The sequence below is a fragment of the Colius striatus genome, chromosome 16 (genome assembly GCF_028858725.1).
Source record: "Colius striatus isolate bColStr4 chromosome 16, bColStr4.1.hap1, whole genome shotgun sequence".
Taxonomy (NCBI): Eukaryota; Metazoa; Chordata; class Aves; order Coliiformes; family Coliidae; genus Colius; species Colius striatus.
This window is the reverse complement of record NC_084774.1, coordinates 7,448,394-7,470,093: the sequence shown is the minus strand read 5'-3', so window position 1 is coordinate 7,470,093 and position 21,700 is coordinate 7,448,394. Positions and strand designations below refer to the sequence as shown.

The following is a 21,700-nucleotide window of genomic DNA, read 5'->3' as shown; positions in this document are numbered from 1 at the left end:
GATCTCTGCTGCTCTTTAAAAAAGTACCAGGCAGCAGTTAAAAAATGATTGATGGAATGGCCATGGCTTGCCATACAGAAAACATCTTTACCTTTCTTATTTCTATGGTGAACAGCTTTCTTTGTGTAAAGGGAAAAGAGTCAATAAACATGTGTTGCCTGTACAGTGAAAAACCCCACAATGCTAATTGTGGAATATGACACCTGGTAGAAATACAGAAAGAAAAGGGAGAAAACTCCCATGGGGGAATACTGAAAATCCTAGCAGGACACTGTTACTGTAGAGGTAGCAGCAAGAATTGAAATATTTGTAGGCCAGCCCAGCACTGGTCAAGACATGAATGAACCCAGGAGCCAGTCATGGATGAAACTTTACCCAGAGATGTCAGCCTGCTGTCCAAAACCATCCCCATGGTCCTGAAGGCTCCTGCAAAGGAAGGGAAGGAGGAAGCAGACTGCTGCTGGACATCAGCTATAAGCTTTCTACAGACTGAAAGGATTGAACATGAAACAAAACTGAGTGTCTTCAGGAGTGGAGCAATCTGGGAGCTGCCTGAGGAAGGGCTGTGTGACGGGAGTGCAGGTGCCTGTGGCAGCAGGTACACAACAGCTATCACAGTGGGATGCCTGATCAGAGGGAAAGCTGCCTTCTTGGCCAGCAGAAAACAAACCCAGGTGCTTTTAAGCTGAATTGTGTGAAAACTGCTATGCTAAATGAAGGAATGCTTACTTTATTTAAGACACCAAAAAGCCCAGAGAGAGTATCTCTTCACTACAAGCAGTCACTGAAGAAACCCAGCATTCCTAAAGGCCCCAGATGGAGGGAGAAAGTACGACATGAACATGCACTGACACCACAGTACAAGAAGGGGTTTGATGGGATGCTGACGTTACCATGGCAATGTCCTCAGAGCGTGTAACATTTTGACACTGTCTGTTTCCTGAGCAGCGGCAATGATGTGGCAGCCTGCATGAAACGGCTGTTAGAGTTTTGCCACGGTTATTTGCAGCCAGCAGCCAATTCAAACTGTCTGGGGATTGGATTTTGACCAATCTGGCAGCTCCACTTTCTAAAATGCACGAGGAAGCTTTTAACAGCAACAGTTCCATAAATCACCCTGATTTAACAGGCACTGTCTGCCAGGCAGAGCACCGGCCTGCACGCCTACTTTTACCATTGCTTGCTCCGCTTTCCAGACCAGTGTCTTCAATGCTCCTTCATCAACTTACCTGAACTGCAGAACCTGAGGCAGAGCCTGCTCCTCAGACCAAGGTGGCTTTGCACAACCAAAGCAGCAGAGTCTCAGCCCCACGCTGGCAGGGCTGTGGGGTGATTTTCTGAACTGCTGAAGGCAGGTATGCCCCCCAGCCTCATTCACTTTCAATGAAGAACAGAAATCAAAACTCAGACATTTTTTAAAATGTCCAACTTTGCATATTTAATATTTGAAACAAGCACAGACTCTTGTCAAAAGTATGCTCACTGCAGAAAGCTTGTTTTTATCTCAAGGCATGTCAGGTAACACTACCTAACCTTTTCCTGTTTCCTTACCTGGAAACAAAAATCCCAGATCTGGAGGGGATTTTTCAACTTGACTAAAAAAAAAAAAAAAGAATTGTTTGATTGAAAAAGACCTTGAAAATCAAGTACAACCACTCATCTCACCCTGCCAAGCCCAGCACTAACCCGTGGCCCTCAGCTACACGTTTGAAGTATCTCCAGGTATGGGCACTCTCCCATCTCCCTGGGCAGCCTGGGACAGGGGCTGACAACCCTCTCAGCAAAAAGTGATTCGCAAAGATAGATGTACAGGGATTAACCTCCAAAAAGGGTGTGGTTTTTTTTGCAAATGTACCAAAATCACCACTGAAATGTAACAGTGGGTTTTGACAACAGTTTCTGCAATTCTCTCTGGTTTTGGGGGAACTGAGGGAAGGCAGAATACTGACAAGCCTCAAAAGTCAGTCTGGACCACTACCTTTGTCATAAATTTCATTTAAACTACTGTAAAAGGGAAAGGGGCTCTGCAGAACTGCTGCAGAGCAAGTGCTCTAATCCCACAGGCCACTGGTGAGATTTCATGGCAGGTAGCAGAGCTTCAGCCAGAGAGATGGCAGCATGAACCGAATGTAAGAGACAAAGCAAGCTACTGGGTCTGATTTGTCATGGTACCACCATCCAGAAATGAATCAGCTACAACAGCTGGAGGTCTAACAGGCATTAGAAAGAGGAAAAACCTTCTCATTTATTTTCCTAACAATCTGATTAAACCCTGAATATGGATACAAAGCAGCAACCTTAAAATCTTGGATCAAATGTTCCTCACTTTTCACTAGTGCTGTGATGTCACACGTCAGATACAAGAAAGGAAAGGTAAATAGTACAAATAAAACAAAAAGCTACCCACCCACACAATCCTTCCAGGATTCTGAGAAGTGCTAAACAAGGAGCTGGATTTCCAACAAAAATAATATCTTAATCTTCTTAGACATCTTGGCTGCAATAGAATTAACATGTTTGCCATCCATGTGGCAGGATACATTCCCTGCCAACTGTAAATACACACAGTGCTGGTGGGCACCTGACAAAGGTCCCACACTACTGGGAAGCTGTTCATCCCCCAGGAAGCTGTCAGCCTCATCCATGGAGCCAAGCGAGGGGCAGGCTGTGATGCTGATGTTTTCATGCCAAGGTGGGTCATTCTGCAGGCCTGACCCCAGCAGTAGCTGAGCTGTTGTACCCAAGAGGATAGTCAGGTCCAGAGAAGGTCACAATTGCACATTCCCTGGGAAGTGAGGCTATAATGTCTTAAATCAAGACCTGTCACCAATGTGAAGTACCATTAACCATCATTATTTTAGCTACTGTGAACATCATCTCAATAGCACTGCAGAATGAGGCAATGAGAAGGTGCCTGAAAAAAACATCCCTCCAGATGTGCTGAAAGTAAAGGTTTTCAAGGATGCTGCACCTTTCCCATGGATCCTCAATTACAGAGGATCTCCTCCAGTTGCCAAAATCATTCACAAAACGGTGCAGTATTCCTGGAGCCCAGAGGGTACATCACCTTGTCACAGCCATTTACCTCAGCTCCCAATCCCACACACATCCCAGCAGCATGGGTCTTGCTAAACAACAGACAGAGAATTCAGATTGATCCCGGTAAGATAAAAGAGCTCACATCCCTTCAAATCAATACAAGGAGATTTAATACAGGCACATGTAAAAATTAGGGACTTCAGAATAGTGAATAAAATAAATGCAGAAATGCCAGAAAGGGAATGAGTAGCCAGATGGCTGCAGAGAATGATCTGAGGAGTGGCACAGCTCATACCCCATACATGAGTCTGGAGTGGGGACACTCTTGCAAAGCACTGCATTGACAGAAGATTGCACACGAAGTGCAGGGCACAGTTATTCCTCCCTGCTAGGAGCCACACAGCAGCCAGAGCACTGGCCACCCTGCTCCTCCTGCAAGATCCTGAGGCTGGCAAGAAAGCCAAAATGATACTTGGAAAACTGCTCTATGCAAAAAAAAAATTAATCAAGCTTCTCTGGTCCAAAAAGCAAAAGGAGGGAAAAGGATGCCAGGCAGCAATGGATATCATTATGGTCATTTCCTAGCTTGGGATAATTGGCACAGGGAAGAACAGGTTTTGATGTGAAGAGTTGTTCTGAAGACAGCAGCAATTGATCGTTTCCCAATTTGCTGGGAGCAAGTCAACAGTAATCCATTTAATTTACATGGAGATTTAAGCTAAATTTTAGGGTAAGCTGTCCTAATTCAGAATAGTTTAGTTACTTGGGGAACAGACAGAAGTAACTTCTCAGGACCCTTTCTACCTCTGCATTCAGAAGAATGAGGACACAGAGACAGTAGCACAAGTCGCTCTTAGTCATAAAAGAGTTTTGCGAAAAATGTGACGTTTACCTCTGTACACACTGTACTCTCCAAATTGTTGAGTACTCAAAACATTTTAAACTGGCTCCTGCGAGGCCATTTGAGTTCTCTGTTTATTGAACAAAGGTGATATAACACTCTAATGGGAGAAAGCTGAAACATTACCCACCACAGTGATTTATTTACCTGTCGCTGGATTCAGTAAAAAGACAGGGCTGCCGAGCTTTGCTGTATCCCTACATGAAGTCAGGCTGTACCAGGGCTTCCCAGCCTCTCCAAGCACAAGATTTCTCAAAAGCAAAGCCAAAGATATAGTTTAAATGTAGATCCCAAGGCAAGCATAGTTTGACAGCAACAGCAGAGACTGTCTAATTTGTGCATGTCATCAGCTGTGGCACTTATTGAGACATCATCTGTGTTGCAGGATCCCTATCATGACACATGTTCCCATACAGCGCAGCATGGTTTTCACAGCCTCTCCCAGAAAATAAAACCAAACCTCAAAGGAACATCATTTGGATAGACAGGTATTCAATTGCATTGAGGAGTTCTGCAGGAGACCAGAAATACTTATTCAAATGTGCTAACGGTGCTTCATGACAGATGTCTGTGGGGAAGAGATGATGGCAGAGCTGAGAAGCCTGTGTGAGCCAGGCCTCACTGCCCCACTAAAATAGATTAACAACCTGCAGATCATTTCCTCAATTAAAATGTTCACATTACTAATATGACTGAAAGCATTCAAATATGAGCAGATAGTGTTTCAGAAAATAATTGCACAGATAAATTATTCCTCAAAACATCTACTCCAATCATACTTAATTCTTCCCTACACAAAGCAGATTCATATACTCTGTCAAACAGAAATGTTGAAGCAAAGTAGTTACAGCATTTCACAACTTGTCCTGATGTAAGAATCTGACAGAGTAAAGATAATCTTTTTAGCCTGGAGAACAGAGTGCATTTGAATTAATAAATGTTGCATTAGAATTAACTTCACATGAAACAGAAGCAGCAAGGAAACAGTCTCCCAGATAGAAAGCTTTCCAGGGCCAGACCCTTTAGAAGTCAATTGACAGCAGAAGAAAAGAAAGAGATACTCTTCCCCTGTGGCTGGCAGGACTCATGTCTAACCAGACCCTCCACTACTCCTGCACCCATGGCTGGAACTCAACATCATACTCCCAACACCTATATGGTACATCAGGCCACATGCAGCCACCTCTGAAGGGAGACTATATAGTGCTCCCCCATGAGTGTAATAAGCAGTGCTGAGGGGACAGGACAGGGCTGCCAGCAGCAGGCCCGTGACCTCATCCACATCCCCTCTCTACTGTAAATCCACACTCAGATCATCACTAAGATCATCTGTGCAGCACACTTTGGCACAGTGCTTGAGATCCCAGGGCTGACCACTGCATCTCTTCTTCCCCATCCTACATCACTGTTTAAAACAATTTCTCAGCCTACAGCCAGCACCAGGAAGAGGCACAAGCAGGTGCTGCAGGTTGGGGCATGTTGGGCAACAGCCTTGGTGCCCCTGGGAGACAGGTGGCAGCTGGTGCCCAGGAATGCCATTTGCCACACTGAGCACTGGCTGTTGTCATGTCACCCTTCCCCTGCACTCTCCATCTGCCTGGTCCTGCCAATCTGCTGGGTTTGCCACAGACTGGAAGCTCTTTGGGACAGACACCACTCTTTTGCCGTGCGTTACTATAGGCACAGCATGAATTTGGCAGAGGACCATACTTCTCGTGTGTGGCCACAACACCAGAGCAACACAAACAAGGACAAGGTTTCAAACCTCTTGTTCCCAGTGCTGACTCATTCACAGGGCTCCTGCTCTCACTTGGTCTCACACAGCCACAGAAGACAAAGCCTGTCCTCTGTAACTGCAGTCCACCCATCACATACAGACCCAACGAGCAGAAAGTGTCTTTAGCACACGGGATGTGAGGAACAGCACAGTTTGCTCTGCTCTGCCCCAACTAGATGTATCCACTATGTAAGAGTCAGTCGTTGCATTTTTGATCCAGATTAATTCATGACCAGGTGTGAGATCATCAGCCTCTGCAGGTATTAACCACACCATTTTCTTCCAGGCTGCTGGTCCATTTCAAATCATTTCTTCTGATGAAAGACTGATTTGACAGCAGCCCTTCTAGAACTCTTCCAGCTTTTATTTATATCTTAATCCATTCATGAAACAAACATCTGCTGCCCTAGAGCTACAATGTACCCAGCAGCGAGAGAGGCATTTCTTGAGATAAACTATGGCCAAGGATACATCCCTCACTATGCAAGAAGAGGGAAAAGCCATGGCAGGAGAGCTGGCTAGGTGCACAGGGAACAGGCTACAGGCAAATTCTCTATGTTACTTGTATATCCCCAGACTGATTCAGATCTGTTCTGCACCATCCCTGGGGTAATGCATTGCCAGATGAGCCCTAGACCATGTGTCTTTGCAGGGTTACAGGGATAACTATCACTTCATTTGTAAAAGATCAATAATAGTTAACATTGCAGATTTGTGAAGAATTGCCCTTGTCTCCTATATGTTTGCCATGTGAACACAGTTACCTACCTAACAAACAACTAATGAAACCGAGTAGAGGCTTACAAAACTTCAAAGGTAACTTTGGGTGAAGCCAAAGCAGACTAAATCATAAAAGGACTTAACACACTGGATATATATACATTAAAAACAATATATAAAAATGAACTAGCTAAAAGACTTGAATCACCATTTTCTTTTAAAATCATATGTACCCCAATCAAACACAGTGCACCAACTGAAAAATATCCCTGGCAACATGAAAACACCCTTGGGGTTCACTCTTAATTAATTACTTTGTGATGTTTTGATATTTAAAATTGAGACGTTCAAGAGAGAAAGACCAGGCAAAGGAGTATTCTGAAGTTAAATACATGTCCACAGAACATTCTTCCACCCCAATGTTTATATCAATCCATTAAATCAATATCCCACATAGCTTCTCTTCAAAGCAATTGATTGTAACACAGTGCATCTGCTAGTACTTGATACTGTGTGCACCCTGGGATGAATTTTCTAACTCAACTCTTTTCTGAAGGAGCAGTTGACACAAGAAAGGCCTCCTCTTAGTATCTAGGAGACATTTTGACTTTGGAAACCATTTTCTCTCTGCTAGACACCTGGTTCCAGCTGGCTGAGACATGATTGGATTCTGCTGTCATGTAGCCTGGGCAGAGCTTCGCCACACTGGACAGTCTCTGTGCTGGGGTCCTGGTCTATGGGACACTCACACATCCCTCAGCTATCCTGTATCTTCCCCTGCTTCCTGGTCAAAGCCTCTCTGCTCTACACTTTCATGGGTACAAGATCCCTGTAAGGAACACACAAGTTCCCCTTTGTACAGATGCTCAAGTTGTATCTGGACTTCAGGGTAGCTGCATGTGCTATATGACCCATGCCTAGAGTCTCCCAACATCCAAATCTCTATCCCTGCCATGGCATGACACAGATGCCTTCTGCCAGTGCAAGAGGGTGTCCTTCCTGAGGAAACCAGGACATAGGAAAAGACCTGGTGCATTTCTGCATCTCACCCCACTTAAGCCACAGCACAGCTGGAGCATAACCCCAGGCCTGAGAAGTGCTCCTGGATCCTGCAGTGGCTTAAGAGGCCTGAGAGGCACAGGGGCTTATGCATTTCCCTAGCTGCATTTCTTTAGGTGCAATTCTTGTCTTCTGTAGTACACAGGATCCTTGTCTGGAAGCTCTTACCTCTTCAGAGCCAAGGACTGCTTCTGGCTTCCCAGCTTGCAGTGGCTCTACCACCATTACACTGACTGTCCCTGCTGTTAAAATCACCCCCCTCCCTCCTGCCCAAAGCTCACTGGGCTTTGCATGTGCAATTCCCAGTTAGTTGCTCTTGTCCTCTACCAAAATCTCACTTTCTGTTCTGCTTTAGCCAGCCTTCCAAACTCCATGCTCGGAGCAAGCCGGTTCTCCTCCACATCAGCAAACACATCCCCTTTAACCTTCAAGACATGCTCCATCCCAGGCAGGGCTGTGCTAAGGCCACTGGCAAAGGTGGATTCCATACACCCTGCTCCATGATCCCCCAGTTTTAATTGCAAACTGCACTCAGGACTCAACAAGTCACCTACACAGCAGGTCCTCAGTCATCACGGATCCTCAACACCCTATCATTAGATCACCAACACTTGCCACTTGGCAGTTTGGTCCCTGTCCACACACCTGACTACTAGCATATGAAATGGCTGATTCCAGCATGGCAGATGCTCAGGACAGACAAGATTTGTGTTCACACTGTTCAAAACAGGCACTGATTTAAGGCTCACGTTTCTAGAAATGTGCCCACAATGACTTTTAGTCTCCTACTCCATTACTGAAAAATTAGCAGATCTCAGGATAGACATTTGCATAAGTTAAACCAACAATTATGATGATAATAATGACAGCTTTAAAATCCTTAACTTCACTGGCATTGCTGGAGACCTCATTGGAGCAAAGATAATGGCACTCAGCCAGCAGGAAGGACAGCATCATTACCATGCCAAGATCAAAAGAGTTATTAACCCAGAATCCTTACACTGTTGAGTGCAGACAGTAATTTCAGTTATTTCAAAGTCCCACTGCAGTTTACTGGTGAAGAGAGCTCAGTATTTGCTCAGAATACCCTCTTTGTATACACAGCTAAGGAATGAAAAGGGTGTTAAAACACAGGAGTGTAAGTCCACACTCAGCACTTTGGAGAGACAGGCAATGTGGGCTTACTTGCCCCAGGACACATCTGAAACTCAATCATCCTCTTGTTCTGGAAGCATTCAAAAGTGATTTGTATATTGCTCCAAGTTCCATGGCTATCCTGCCTACACTGGCCTCCTGCTTCTGCACAGTAAGATGTAAGTGGGTATCACCTGCATCATCACCAAGTACTCTGCCCAGGCACACTGCTGGTGTGGCAGGCAGAAGAGCTGGAAAGACGAGAAGAGTCTTCTCGCCTAATGTAAAAAAAGAACTAAAGGACCATGGCAGAAAAGGAGCTATTCTAGAAGGAAAAGCATTTTTCAAAAGCAGGGCCACTTTTCAAGACTAAAAGTGGGAAACACTGGAACCCAGAGGTATCATTAGCTCTGGCCAGCCATGGCCCTGCTCTCAGTGCAGGCTCTCCCGCACGTTTCCTTTTACACTCCTTCAGTAGGATGTACTCTTGATAACTTAGATGAAACACCTCAAGGATTGTCCTTGTTTGCAGATTTGAGCTCTCATTAGGCTGTTTTCCCTTTTCAGAGGTAAACATCAAGTTGCCTGTAAGCTTGGCCATTTCTCAGCTCCTCTTTCCGTAGGATGACTATTCTCCTAAAGACGTGGTTCTCCGCTTCAGACAAAATGGATGATGTGTCTGTCTCAAATAGGATTGTTTACTTTGTCAATGCTCGTGGGATCAATTTTTCTGGGTTTTTCTGCCACCTCCCATGGAGCACATCTCGCCAAGTGCAGTATTCATCTCCCTGAATGAGCTATCAAGATCTATTTTTTTGGCAGAAATCACACTGCAACCCAAACTGGTCAGAATCTCTCTCTCAATTTCACGAGTGTGCATGGGTATGAATAATACTGAATCTTGCCTGGCACGGTTTCAGCGCTTCTTTTATCATCTTTCTTTTGTTACATTTATTTTCTTGAGAAAATTATATGGTTGGAGTTCTAACACAAAAAGAATCCAAAGCAGCACACGTCCTTTCTTGCTGTTTGCTCATACGTGGCTGAACACACTCACAGGCAGTACAGCAATGTTCCCACTGCACTGAATGTTACCCCAAGCAGCTTTACTAACGAGACTAACTCAAGTAGGTGAGATCCACTGATAATCTGCTGGAGAACGAGGTCTTAATTGTAGATGTATTTAATGCCAAGACAAGTATTTGTGTGTTATTGAGAGCAGTTTATTAACATTCATGCATAAGCATTCACTAATAAATACCATTTAGTACAAACTCCTTTTTCTAAGCACTGAAAAGAGGAAACATTCAATTAAACTATCACCCCCGCTCAGAGCAAGAGGGCTTGGTCACCAGGGAATGAAACACCGCTCAAGGCATTGTGTCGGGTTCTCGTACCTGAGCGTATCTTGCTATCAATCATTTCTGAAGCAACAGCGCCAAGACTTCCCAAAGCTCCTGATATTGTACTGTGTGCTCCCCAGCATTTGAACCAAATGTGAGGAGCAAATTTCAACAAGCAACACTTCAACCAGCAACATTTCAAGAGGCAAATTTCTAAAGGAATCGCCGTGTTGGAGGAGACAGCCCTCTGCCTGACACCCCTGCACCATGCTGATGACAATCCTCAGTTAATCACACAGATGATGGATTTATTCTGATGTCAATCCCTTTCAGAACAACAACATTACAGGTGCAGCAGCCAGCAGGCTGATTTGCCCACATATTCCTGCTGGCATCTGCACTTCTTGGGATGAGCTGCCAGACAAAGGAGCACGCCGGCATTTTGAGGGATGCAACCATGACAGCCAGTGCTAAAACATGCCTTGGTTACCAACTTTCCTGATTTACCACGTAGAAGATTCACATACAGGTTCACTCTCTGGCACACTGTGTGCTGGGAAAAACACCCCTCATTTTCCAAGTGAGCCACTAGGAAGGGACAAAGTGCTTGTGCAACACTCTCCATCCACTCCCTCTTATGTCCTCCCTATGCATGCAGCTGCTGTGCTGCCCTCTATTCTCAGCACCTTCTCCAGCACCCAGTGTCCTTCCTTTCCCATTCAATCCATTTCTTTCCTACTTATCTCTACTAGTGGCCCTCTTCTTGAAGCTTGCTCTTATTTTGACTGTTGCCAGCTCTTTGAGGCCACAATAGTCTTTACGAAGCAGGCAACAGCCACTGCACCCACTCTGAAACGGTTTTGTACGTGTTTTGTGATCTACTTTGCCCTCATTTGAAAGGATCCTCTTTTATTCCCCTTTCTGACAGCAGTATAGTGTACAGTGCTAACGACCCCTGAGAGTTCATCGTGTATAAACGCATGGCATCGAGTAGAATGGATGCCTTCTCCCTCGGTGCTGCCCTTCACTGCACACAGCCCGGAACAAGAGGAGTGGAGCATAAGCCGCTCCCTTTGCGAACACCCCGGGTTTGCCATCGATGAGAAGGAGCGCGTTCCATCGTCATGAACAAATCCCCCGTTAATCTCCGCAGGCACACGCCTCCGTCACAAACCCTTCAGCACCCCAGCGCCGGGAACCCCGCCGAACGCAACCCCCACGCTGAGACTCCGTTACACCCCAAACCCGCGGCGGGGTCAGGGCCAGCGCTGCCACACCGCATATCCACACACCCACCCACCCATCCACCCGGCCCGCGCCGCGCCCCCTCCAACAGCATCCGTGGGTTCACACACACAGGCTGGGAGCCAGCCTCGCACCCCGCCCGGGCTCCCCCCTGCTCCAGGGTCCTCTCCCCACGCACACCCCTGCCACCCCCAGCCCCACTCGCGCTCCCCGGCCTGGCTGCAGCCCCCGCCCGCTCCGTACCCGCGTCCTCCTCGTCGAAGCTGTTCATGCAGGGGAAGTAGATGGCCAGGGCCTCGAAGGAGGCCGAGAGGCTGAGGCGGCTCTGCGACCGCTCCATGAAGAGCCCGGGTCCGGGGGCGCCGCCGGGGGCCTCGCCCGCCGCCGCCGGCGGCTTGGCCAGCTTCGCCGCCCCATTCTTCACTCGGAGCACGGCCCGCGGCGTCTTGGCTGCGACGGGGGCCGCGCTGAGGCGGCGGCCGAGGCGGGAGCGGAGCGGTGCGGACGCGCACGGAGCCGAAGCGGAGCGCAGCCACCTGCTGCCGCCCGGCGCTCTGGGCGCCGCCCCGCCCCGCCTCCCGCGCCCCGCCCGGCAGCGCCGCCGCCGCCAATCGCCGCCCGAGGGCCGGGCCGGGGCGCGGGAGGGCCCGGGCCGGCAGGGGCTGCTCCCCCGGCCGTGTCCCCGAGGGGCAGCGGCTGGGGCCTGTGCCCCGCCGCCCGCTCCTCACGTGGTCCCGGCCATGTGCGAGCCCCCAAAAATAACCTTGAGAGGTTTAGGGGGCTTCTTCCAGAAAGAGGGGGAAGATACGCGCCACGGGTGTAACTGAAGGAGCTCTCGGCTCCCCAGTCACAGACAGCCACACGCACTGGCTGTGGTGGCGGATCTATCCTTCCCCCTTCTGAAGGGATGTGTCAGCCCAACCAGGCCACCGCAGCATGTAATTCCGTGCACTAAGCCTTCCCCTTTGCTCCACCCCTGTCCCAGGAGTCATTGTCATCACCACCCACCAGCAGAAGAGCTGGCGTTCCTCAGGTACCAGTCTTCAGGCACCAAAAACCCAATCTCACCCCAAACCCCAAAGCTCCTGTTTGGAAGTATACAAGCTCTCAGTCAGAAAGCATATAAACCAAGAGGTTTTCCTCGGTGAGGCTTGAATGAAGTGGGAAGGCCACTGCCTGTTTGGGCCCAGCATTTAAACCCATTCTGCAGCACACTGTTGGATACGTGGTCTGTGGAGAGAGTGAATTTTAGATCCTTCCCAAAGGCTATAGCTCCTGGATTTCTTTTATGATATGCCTTGTGGAGCATTACTGCCTAAAAAAGTGCCAGCTGTCTGCAGGTGCCTTCTCTGGTGTAGACAATTCTGTATCACTCATTCCTGCTTTGGGGAAGGAAGCCCAGCTCATCTTTGGTTATTCAGTGTAACAAAACATGGGATGGAATGAGACAGAGCATGTTTTCAGACAGTGACTTGGTCTCCCCAGGAAGGATGCACACGGTCTGCCCATCCCTGGAGATAGCCAAATGCTATCCCTCTGAATGTGAGAAGCCTCTTTGTGCCCTCCAAAAATGCAGATTAGAGCCCAATATCTCCATAAGGAAGAATGTGACCTTTAGTCACATACACTGAGTATGGCAGAATAGATGTTTTCCTCCTTCAGAAGATCTCCAGAAGACTGGGATCAGCCATTCTTGGCACTTGGCTCAACCCCACTTGAGTTTCAAAGCTGTAACAAAGGCTTCATACTTACCAACACTGCTTTTGGTTTTATTTCCATGCACAGTAAATAAGATGAGAATTATAGCCCATAATATTAGCTGCACTCTTCTCTCAAACAGATGACAAGCCATTCCATGAAGAGTCTTCCATCTACTGAAAATCCCACCAGAGCTGCAGTGTATTTGTGGCTGTCAGTGTTAGGAAGCAGCATGAGCAGGGATGCTCCCAAGGAAGGGGAGTCAGCAGCAGCCCCAGCACAAGGCAGAAGCAACCCCACCAACCAGGCACAGTCCCACACCGTGGGAGGTGGAGCAAGGTGAGAAGGCAATGGGTCCTACCTCCAACACCAGTTCAGGAAAAGCTCTGAGACAGGCTAACCTACAACATGGCCCAGTCAAGAACCAAAGGCCCGTGGGACTGGAGGTTAAACAGAGCTAGAAAGGGTGAAGGTGAGCCCCAGATAAAGCTCATAAGGGCAATTAAGGCCTATTAGTGTACTCCCAGCCCTGACATCCAGAGTTTTCATTCCTGGTAATGCATCCAGAATAGCAGAGGTCATTTGAATATCAGGTATGAGCTGAGTTTGCAGGGTTTCCCAATAGAAAATACGGGTTTTAATTCAAAAACTCATCAAAATTTGCTCTGGAGTTAGTGAGTTACATGAATTCCTTCATCAAAGCCTGTCTGGGAAGGCAGTAAAGCAGAGAGAACAGAATGAACTTATTATAGACAATGATGACTCGAGGTCTGAGTTCTGAAAGGCAGGGACTTCAGTGAGGAATGTATTACCATATGTTTAAGGAGAGATTTCAATAGTACCAATCAAGGCATTAGCAGCAGCTATAGGGACAAAACCAAGTGCATTAAAGCTGTTAAGACAGCTCCTGGCTACCAGCCCTGGCAGCACATTTGCTCAGAGGAGCAAGACACATCTGTGAATCCAAATCTGCTTCCAGGTCCTCAGGCACAGGAGCTACCTCCAAGTGCAGAGAGATGCTTTGTATCCATTTAAAGCATGCAAGGCAAAAAAGTAAATGGGGAACAGAAATTCAATCTTGACTTTATGCTGTGGTCATCTAAATACATCTTGAAAGCATACTGAGGGCAGAGGTACCAATGCCCCATGGGCAGCACAGGCTGGTGCTTTGGGTAGCTGATCTGCATCCCTAACACTCTTCTCTGTCCTTTGTTTTCATCACTGGTGCACCAGAACTGGAGACTCTTCTGCATCAAGTGCTTTGAGACCTACCCATGAGAAAGGCCATCACCCACTCCTTTCTCCTCACTCCATCCCTCTGCCAGCTTCCCTTCCCTCTTCAGGTGCAATCTGAGCCCTTTGCCTCTGCCCAGCTTCTCAGTACCACTTGCTCACATCTTCTCTATACTCTTTTTGTATATTTTTTCCAAGCTGTCTCACACCTCCCTCTTCACCATATCTATAGGACCAGCCATACTCAAGTCTTTTCCTCCACCCTTTCTGCTGCAGAGGTGCTGGGGCTGAGTGCTCTCAGCATCATCCCTTAGATCTGATGTCATCTGCCTCCCATTTGCATGCTCAGGGCAGGGACCTGCCTAATTGATGTACTGCAGGGCTCTTTGATTACTGATTGGGCCAAAACATCCTAAACCAAAACCATCTGCCTTAAAGTGAAACAAAATGCATTGACAGCTGGAAATCAGATGGACAGTTAAAGGCATAATGCCCTCCAGATGCCTGGAGGAAACAGTTTGTTTTGGCCACCTGATTAAGGGAAATAAGGCTTTGTGGTGAAGCTGGAAACTGTTAGTCCATAAGTGTTCTTCTTCACTGATCATCACAAACAGAATGATCCTTGGGAGAAACATAGAGAGGTGAGGATAAGTGAAGAGGAAGATGTTGTAAATAAGCTGAGAGTGCAAACGAGAAGAAATAGACTCAAAGGTTTTCTACCTCCAGAAGAGCATGTCTGTGGCTGCTCTGGTGGAAGGGGTTAATTGATTGTTTTCCCAGTGAAGCAGGCTCTGACTGATTGAACCATGGAAAGCTCTGATAGATTTTTCCTGCTGGCTTTCTCTTCCCACTAGTCACGTAGCTTATATTTTTTGCCTTGAGTCTTAGGTGTCTGGGTCAACCTAGCAAGTTAGTTTTTATATAATGAGAGGAGGTGCTGCCCTCTTCCTCTTGCACTCCCATACAGTTGTGTGTGTGCCTGTTTGGAAATAAAGCCAAACCCCTCAGTTTGTATCTTTTGCTCTCTCTGCCCTGTCTGCCCACTGCTTGCTCAAACAACAAAAAACCAGTCCACATGCTGGGAGCTCAAATGCAGCAGAGAAATAAACCCTGCTAGTGAGAACACACCTCGTGCATAAATCCACTCAGAGTAAATCCAGCATCCCCAAGGGTAAGAGAGTTGAGTTCCTCCCTGTCTTCTGCTCCCCCTTCCTTCCCCAGAGTGAAGGTGATGCTGGAGCCAGGCAGTTTATAGTTGGGAGTACAGGATCTTCTCCAGCTCCCAAAAGCATATGCAAACCTGACCATCCCTGCTCTCCAGGGCTTGCGTGAATTCCCAAACCTGATCTGAGCTCTTCTTGGTAGCTCTGGGCAGGAGGTGAGAGGTGCTAAGCATGGATACCCTCAATCAATGGGGCAGAATGGCCTGGGATTGTCCCTCCAGCTTTGTGGCTTTTCATCAATCTGGGATGATGCTGAGAGATCCTGACTCATGTGCTCAACTACTAGAGCTTCACTGGGCTCAGCTGCTGTACACTTGTATAACAATACACATTTAACTTATTTCTTGTTATTTGTGTTGAGGGAGTATTGCACTCTGATGCCCTGAAGAACCAGGCATGGTATAAACACAGAGTGAAAGTCTCTGTCTTCCTCGAGTGTTCATTGTGTAAGTACTGAACACAAAGAACAGAAGGCAGCAGAATTTTTCTTACACAAGCTCAGGGCACGAAGCATGGGAGTTTTACTTGGCTTGCCCAAGACCATGTAAGGAAAACCTCTGATGAAGCTAGGAATTGAATGCAGATTTCCTGCCTTAATCTCAAGACTGCCTTCTGCTTTTCACTAATACAAGCAATATTCCAACCTCAGCAAAATCACATTATAAGCCAGACAGGCTTACACAGCATCCTTTGCTGGTTGGGATCCAGGCCAGCCAGGAGTGCTCTGGTTTGTGAATAGCCCAAGCATGTGCATGTCCCGCTGTGGCACAGCAAATGCTGCCCTGGAGAGCTGTGCCCAGAACGCTGCACTGTGTGCACATTGAAGTTCAAAATACACTGCACTACTGAAACCTGAAACCCCATCTAGAAGATTTCTTTTGAGTCTCACTGTTCTTCCACCCTTCTCTCCCAATATCCTGTTTTCCTACAGTAACATCTCTGTCTCCCTCTTAAGCTATCACAAACAAGCCCACAAAGGTGCTAAACCAATGAGAGGCTGAGCCATCAGCCTCTTGCTAGCCCTGCTTCTTCTCACCGTGGCCCAGGCAGCCTTTTCCTGAGGGTTAGCAGAACTGGAGACTCCAAAGCACATGCTCTGTGTTTTTTACTGTTGCCTTCTACTAAAGCTGGACCGTTTCAGCCCATTCAGTGACTTCCAACCCCTGGGAGCAGGTGTGTGGGAATGGGCTGGGCACTGCCATGGGGTACAATCCAGCAAACCCATCTGCTGGTTCCCTGTGCCTTCCTAAACATCTGGTTGAGGTCTTTTCTTTTTCAATTCAGAGAGCCAGGATAGGTAAATAGATGTTAAATCAGGCTGATTCTTTTCTGATGACTGAAATGTGGACCCAGACTGATGAAGTGCAGAGTAGCAGTAATTTGCAGACACATGTTGTCTGTTGCAATATTCAGCCACAAGCAAAAGGGAAGAGGAAACACCTGCATGTAGAAAATGCTGTTAAGAGCAGGTAATTGCTTATCCACTTCCCTGATTTATCATAAACATGCCACCTCCCCAGAGACTGTGCTGTTCCCCAGCTCTCCAGGCTGGGAAGTGCTGGGCACAGTGAGGAAAAGCTTGAGGGAGCTGGGGAAAAAAAAAAAAAGGGAAAAGCAAAAGCAAGAAGGACCCAGAAATGCTGAACTGGAGGAGGCACAAGAGGAGAAGGAAAGGACTGGGCAGTTTAACCAGTCAAAAGAAGTTTTGTAGCCATAGGCAAGTCTAAGAGAGTTTGAAAAAAAAAGGACTCAAGGCACATCTTATGGCCAGGAGCAGAAAAATGAGATAGTGAGTAGGACCTCATATAAATGAACAGCCCGTCTAGCTCTTCTAAAAAGCTTCAGAAGAGAAAAGCCCACCTGGAAACTCAATCAATAGTCATAAGCATCTGTGGAATAAAGCAGCATGTTGACTGGCCACAAAGATAGAGAGCAGGAGATAGAGAGCCTGGGCAGGGGAGTGTCTGTCCTGCACCAGTGTGAAGACAAAGAGACTGCTTTTGAAAACCTGAACCACCATGTTTTGTGGAAAGTATCCTGAGGCTTTGACAGAGGGTGGGGGTTAGCAGATTGTGGAAGAAGGAAAGCACAGATTGGTGCAGACAAATCACTTCCTTCAGTCCTTTCATTCCTAGCCGCTGCTGGCCTTGGCATCCTCACAGGTGGAGGCGAGGGGAATGCAGGTGGGGTTGAATGCATCTCCGTTTTAATCAGCAATTACTGTAACACAATAATGCTCCAACCAGTGGGTAATTTTGCTCCAATTCCAAAAATATACACTCATCCACTCTAGCTGTAAATTGTCAACCTCTTTCCTTCAAGCAAACTAGCAGATAGGCATGTATAAATGGTAACCAGGCCAAGTAATGATGGCTGGAGAATTACGACAGCTCAGAACTATCCAGCCAAATTACATAGTAATAGTATGGCATCCATTCCAGGTCATGCTTGGAAAGATCCAGGCTTACTTCCCTCTTCTCACTGACACTGAAAGGACTGTGTGTCCACTTGATTCCCCTGTGCAGGGGCATATGTGAGGAAATGTTTAAATACCTTTGTAATTCAGTGCCAAGCCTGGGGAGTTCTGCTACCTGAACCACCAGACTGTTTGCTGGGAGGAATACAGAAAATAGACATCTCTTTCCCATATTAGCTTCTCAGTTTAAAAAACATGAACTGAGCTTTTCAGCAAAGGATGTATTCATGAGCTGCCCCACATGCTCGTGTTCAGCAGCCTTGGTGCAGAAAACCCCCCCAACCATCTCTGGGGACCATCCCATGGTGTGGAGCATCCCATGGCAGGGACCACCCCGTGCTCTGCACTGCCCCAAGGCACCAAGCCAGCTTTACAGAGCTTGGGGAGCAAAGCCCCTCGTCAGGAGACTGAGAAACCCAGCAATAAGGGCACGTGAGCTCTGTGCAGCAGCAGCTGGTATGCTGATGCTGCTCCAGCTAACTGGGGGCTCGTTTTGTTTGGATTTTGCTGCAGTCTGTGGCATAAACCACAGAGCAGATATCTCTCAGCAGCTCAGTGAATGATCATATAATTTCTATTTCGTGTTAGGATTTGGGTCCTTTAGTTGGCAGAGCATATAATCATGTGGACAAAGTGTCCCTCACGTCAGCATTTCTGCTCCCCCGGCAGCAGTGGGGTCTCTGATGGAAGGTGGGTTTCAGACTACCATCTGCTTTGCACACTCCCTCCCAGCCTGGGAGGCAACAGGTTTGAGAACATCTCTTATAAATGAGGCTGCTGAGTGTGTAATAAGAAGAGGACAGAAATAATCTGGTGCGTGGCTTCCTGCAGATGGGCTTTAGTACTTGTAAAAGTTGTAGCAAATGGATTTGCTCCGGGCTCGGGTAGACATTGACAGATTTATAGGAGAGATGATGCAACGTAGCAGCTCCAGCAAAATTGCATCTTGGAGAGAGAAATCACTCGAGGATACTTCAATGTGTTGCCATCTCGTGCCTGTGCCTGTGCTGAGGCTGGTCTCAGACAGAAAGTGCTTTTGTTTCCTGCAGAGTGAGGCAAGACCCTAGAAACCAATGGAGAAAGGGAAAAATGCTTTCTCATCATCTCAAAAGCTGGCAACATTTTAGTAAAATGCATTTGGATCGTTAGGGTACTACCACAAAGGTTGCTTTTGCCCTTTTCCTTGCTTTGCCTTGCCTTTTGCCTCCCTCCAGGCTGCCATAACCATGTTCCAAAAGGAAAGGAAGATTCACTTGTCTGCAGTTACCAAAGGGGCTAAATTTATGATACATTATGCACATTTTTCACGATGCAGCATTTTTTGCTGAACTTGAGAGGAACAATGTTACATAAGAAACCCCGAACAGATTGTTTGTAGAAGCCTATACAAGACAAAAAGATTAGAAGCTGCAACTCCAAGTGTGTATGTACAAACTGAAGGCAACACCAGCTCTAACCAACCAAGCAATAACCCAAGTTTTATCTTAATACCCTAAAACATTGCAGCAACTCAAACATAACCAGAGATGGCAATAACCTGCTGCAGTCTTCAGCAGCAAGCTCACATTTAGCTTCACAACTCTCTTCTCTCTTCTGACATAACCCATCCTAAAGCCTCAAATACTGTGCTCTACTGTTCCAAATGCCTTCTGTGTATGTGCCACCAACAGACTGCTCTTTCGAGTGTCCTAACTCCTCTCTTAATTCTCTAAGTATAGAAAACTCAAAGAGGAAACAGAAGGGGTTATGTACTGGGAAGAATGTGTATCTTGTGGAAGATTAAAATTAAAGCAGCATTATGATAAAATTCACTGCAAGCACAGCTTGGAAATGTATTTTTACCTTGATTGCTTTAGTAGTCTCAGAGTTATTACATTTCTTCTCATCGGTCTATAGAGAGATGTTGGTTCTGGTAGGACCAATAAAAACCCTGATAATGTTTTCATGTTTTCACAGAGACTGTTTCACACACTCCATTTCTTACCTCACCAGTCGTAGCTTGATTCCCCTCTTCACATTTCATTTCACCTCCTTTTTGACACCTGCAGACTCATCGAGTCATTCACCTCTGTCAATCTTCTCCAGTGCATCATTGTCAACGTTCCTAATGCAATTTAGCTTGGGTTTCACACTTTTTTTTTGCCACAGAGAATTCTTCAGGTTCATCCAAATTGCTTCCAATCTTCAAAATATTAAGCCCACTCATTCAAAGGCTCAGTGGAAGTGCTGTGAAAACAGTTTATCATAGTTTTTTTTACTTTTGCTGCCAAAAAGACTCCCTCACTCTCAACTATTTAAGTGTTTATCTGCATTGTCTGAAAACCTGCCCTTTCTTCACGTCAATCCTTACCATTAAAGGCTGGATGTTCTCCATTTCACAAAGGTACTGTCTTCAAGCTCCTTGAGTAGTGGAAAACGTCTTCAGTTTGCTTTTGATAAAAGGCAGTTGCAGCGGTGATTTGGGAGTGCTGGGGAAAGGCTTTAATGAAACAGGACATGTCATATGAAAGAAAATATGGTTTGAATGTGTCTTGGAGGTCAATAAATCTGCTGTTGGCTGGCTGTAGAGATAACTACCTTGTCTTACAAGGTCCGAGAATTGCTTTTTGTTTATTTCAACTAAATATGGGAAGAGAACTATGGGGAGGAATTCACCACCCAGTACACATCAGCATGTATTGTACCAGCTCTTCTTTGGATCCCTTGGACTGGGCAAACAGTACAATCCCCCATCCTGGAGGTTCAGATTTAGGGGGTTCTACTGTAAACAGTTTGTTTCTCTCTTTCCTGCCTGTCTAAAATTCACCTCACTAAAGGAGGCAGGAATTTTGTTTAGCCAGCAGTGTCTTCCCAAGGTCTTTATGAGCTGGTGACTTGCTCCTCAGCGTTTGTACCAGCTCTCAGTGGGCATCCAGTGGCCTGAAGCCACTTTCATTTTCTCATGAACAAAGTTGAATTCAACTCACATGTGAGCTCTGACATGTGCCCCAGGCCACTCCACCCCAGGAAATGTCGTGTTTGCCAGGGCTGGTGCAGTGCTTGCACTCTGGTTCCCATTCAGCACTCCTGCACCACCACCTATGCCAGTTTTAGCTTGAGCACAGAAGAGCTCTTTCTCCAGGGGATGCATTGCTTCCCTGGACAGGTCACTTATTGAAACAGTTACTCATTTTTGCTTTACAAGGCAATGCTGGAGCCCTGGATAGACTCTGGAGGAGGTGCTCCCCTCATACACACTTCTCTCAGTCCCCAGCTAATGGCTTTGCAGGCATCTGCCTGGCTTCCCTCTGCCAGGTGCTCTACTCCCCAGCAAAGCCCCTTTCCATAACACCAATGAGGGTTAGAGTGGCTTTAACTGAAGACCAGGCATAAGCACAGAACCCTGAATTCCCTGGAAACTCTCCTGGAATGAGAGTTGCAGCAGAAACCCATGCAGCCTGTGAGCTGTGCCCCATCCCTGTGGTCTGCCCCCCTCACTCAGTCCTGCCATCCCCACCTTGCTGGGATGGGGCCCGGGCATGAGCAGTGCCTGTCCCCAGGTACCTGCCATGGCTGTTGTGGCAGAATGAAAGCACATGAATAGTGCAATAGAAGCACTGTCCTAGTTCTTCCTCGGGCAGGAGACAGAGGCAGGACATGTTTGAACACCTCCAACATATCTGAACACCTCCAACACGTCTGAACACCTCCAACATGTCTGCTCTTGTCACATCTCGAGTTCTCTTTGTGCCCCTTTGGTGTACAACTTTGTTCTGGAGGTCAGTCCTTGAAGAGAGGAGGAGCATCTCCTCAGGACAGTGAGGTTTCACTGATTTTGTCTGGTTTTCCCAGGCTTTCTCCAGCCCTGGGTCA

At 47.0% G+C, this 21,700-nt stretch overlaps 1 protein-coding gene across 1 annotated transcript in view; it reads right to left on the bottom strand.

Moving 5' to 3' along the window:
• The window catches only part of RIMS4 (regulating synaptic membrane exocytosis 4), a 47,263-nt gene extending 35,705 nt beyond the window's left edge, over positions 1-11,558 (bottom strand). Inside the window, exon 1 of the mRNA XM_062009200.1 lies at positions 11,462-11,558. Within this exon, the coding sequence (XP_061865184.1) occupies positions 11,462-11,558 (97 nt within the window). The remainder of the gene's footprint in view (positions 1-11,461) is intronic.
• Positions 11,559-21,700: the final 10,142 nt, after the last annotated feature.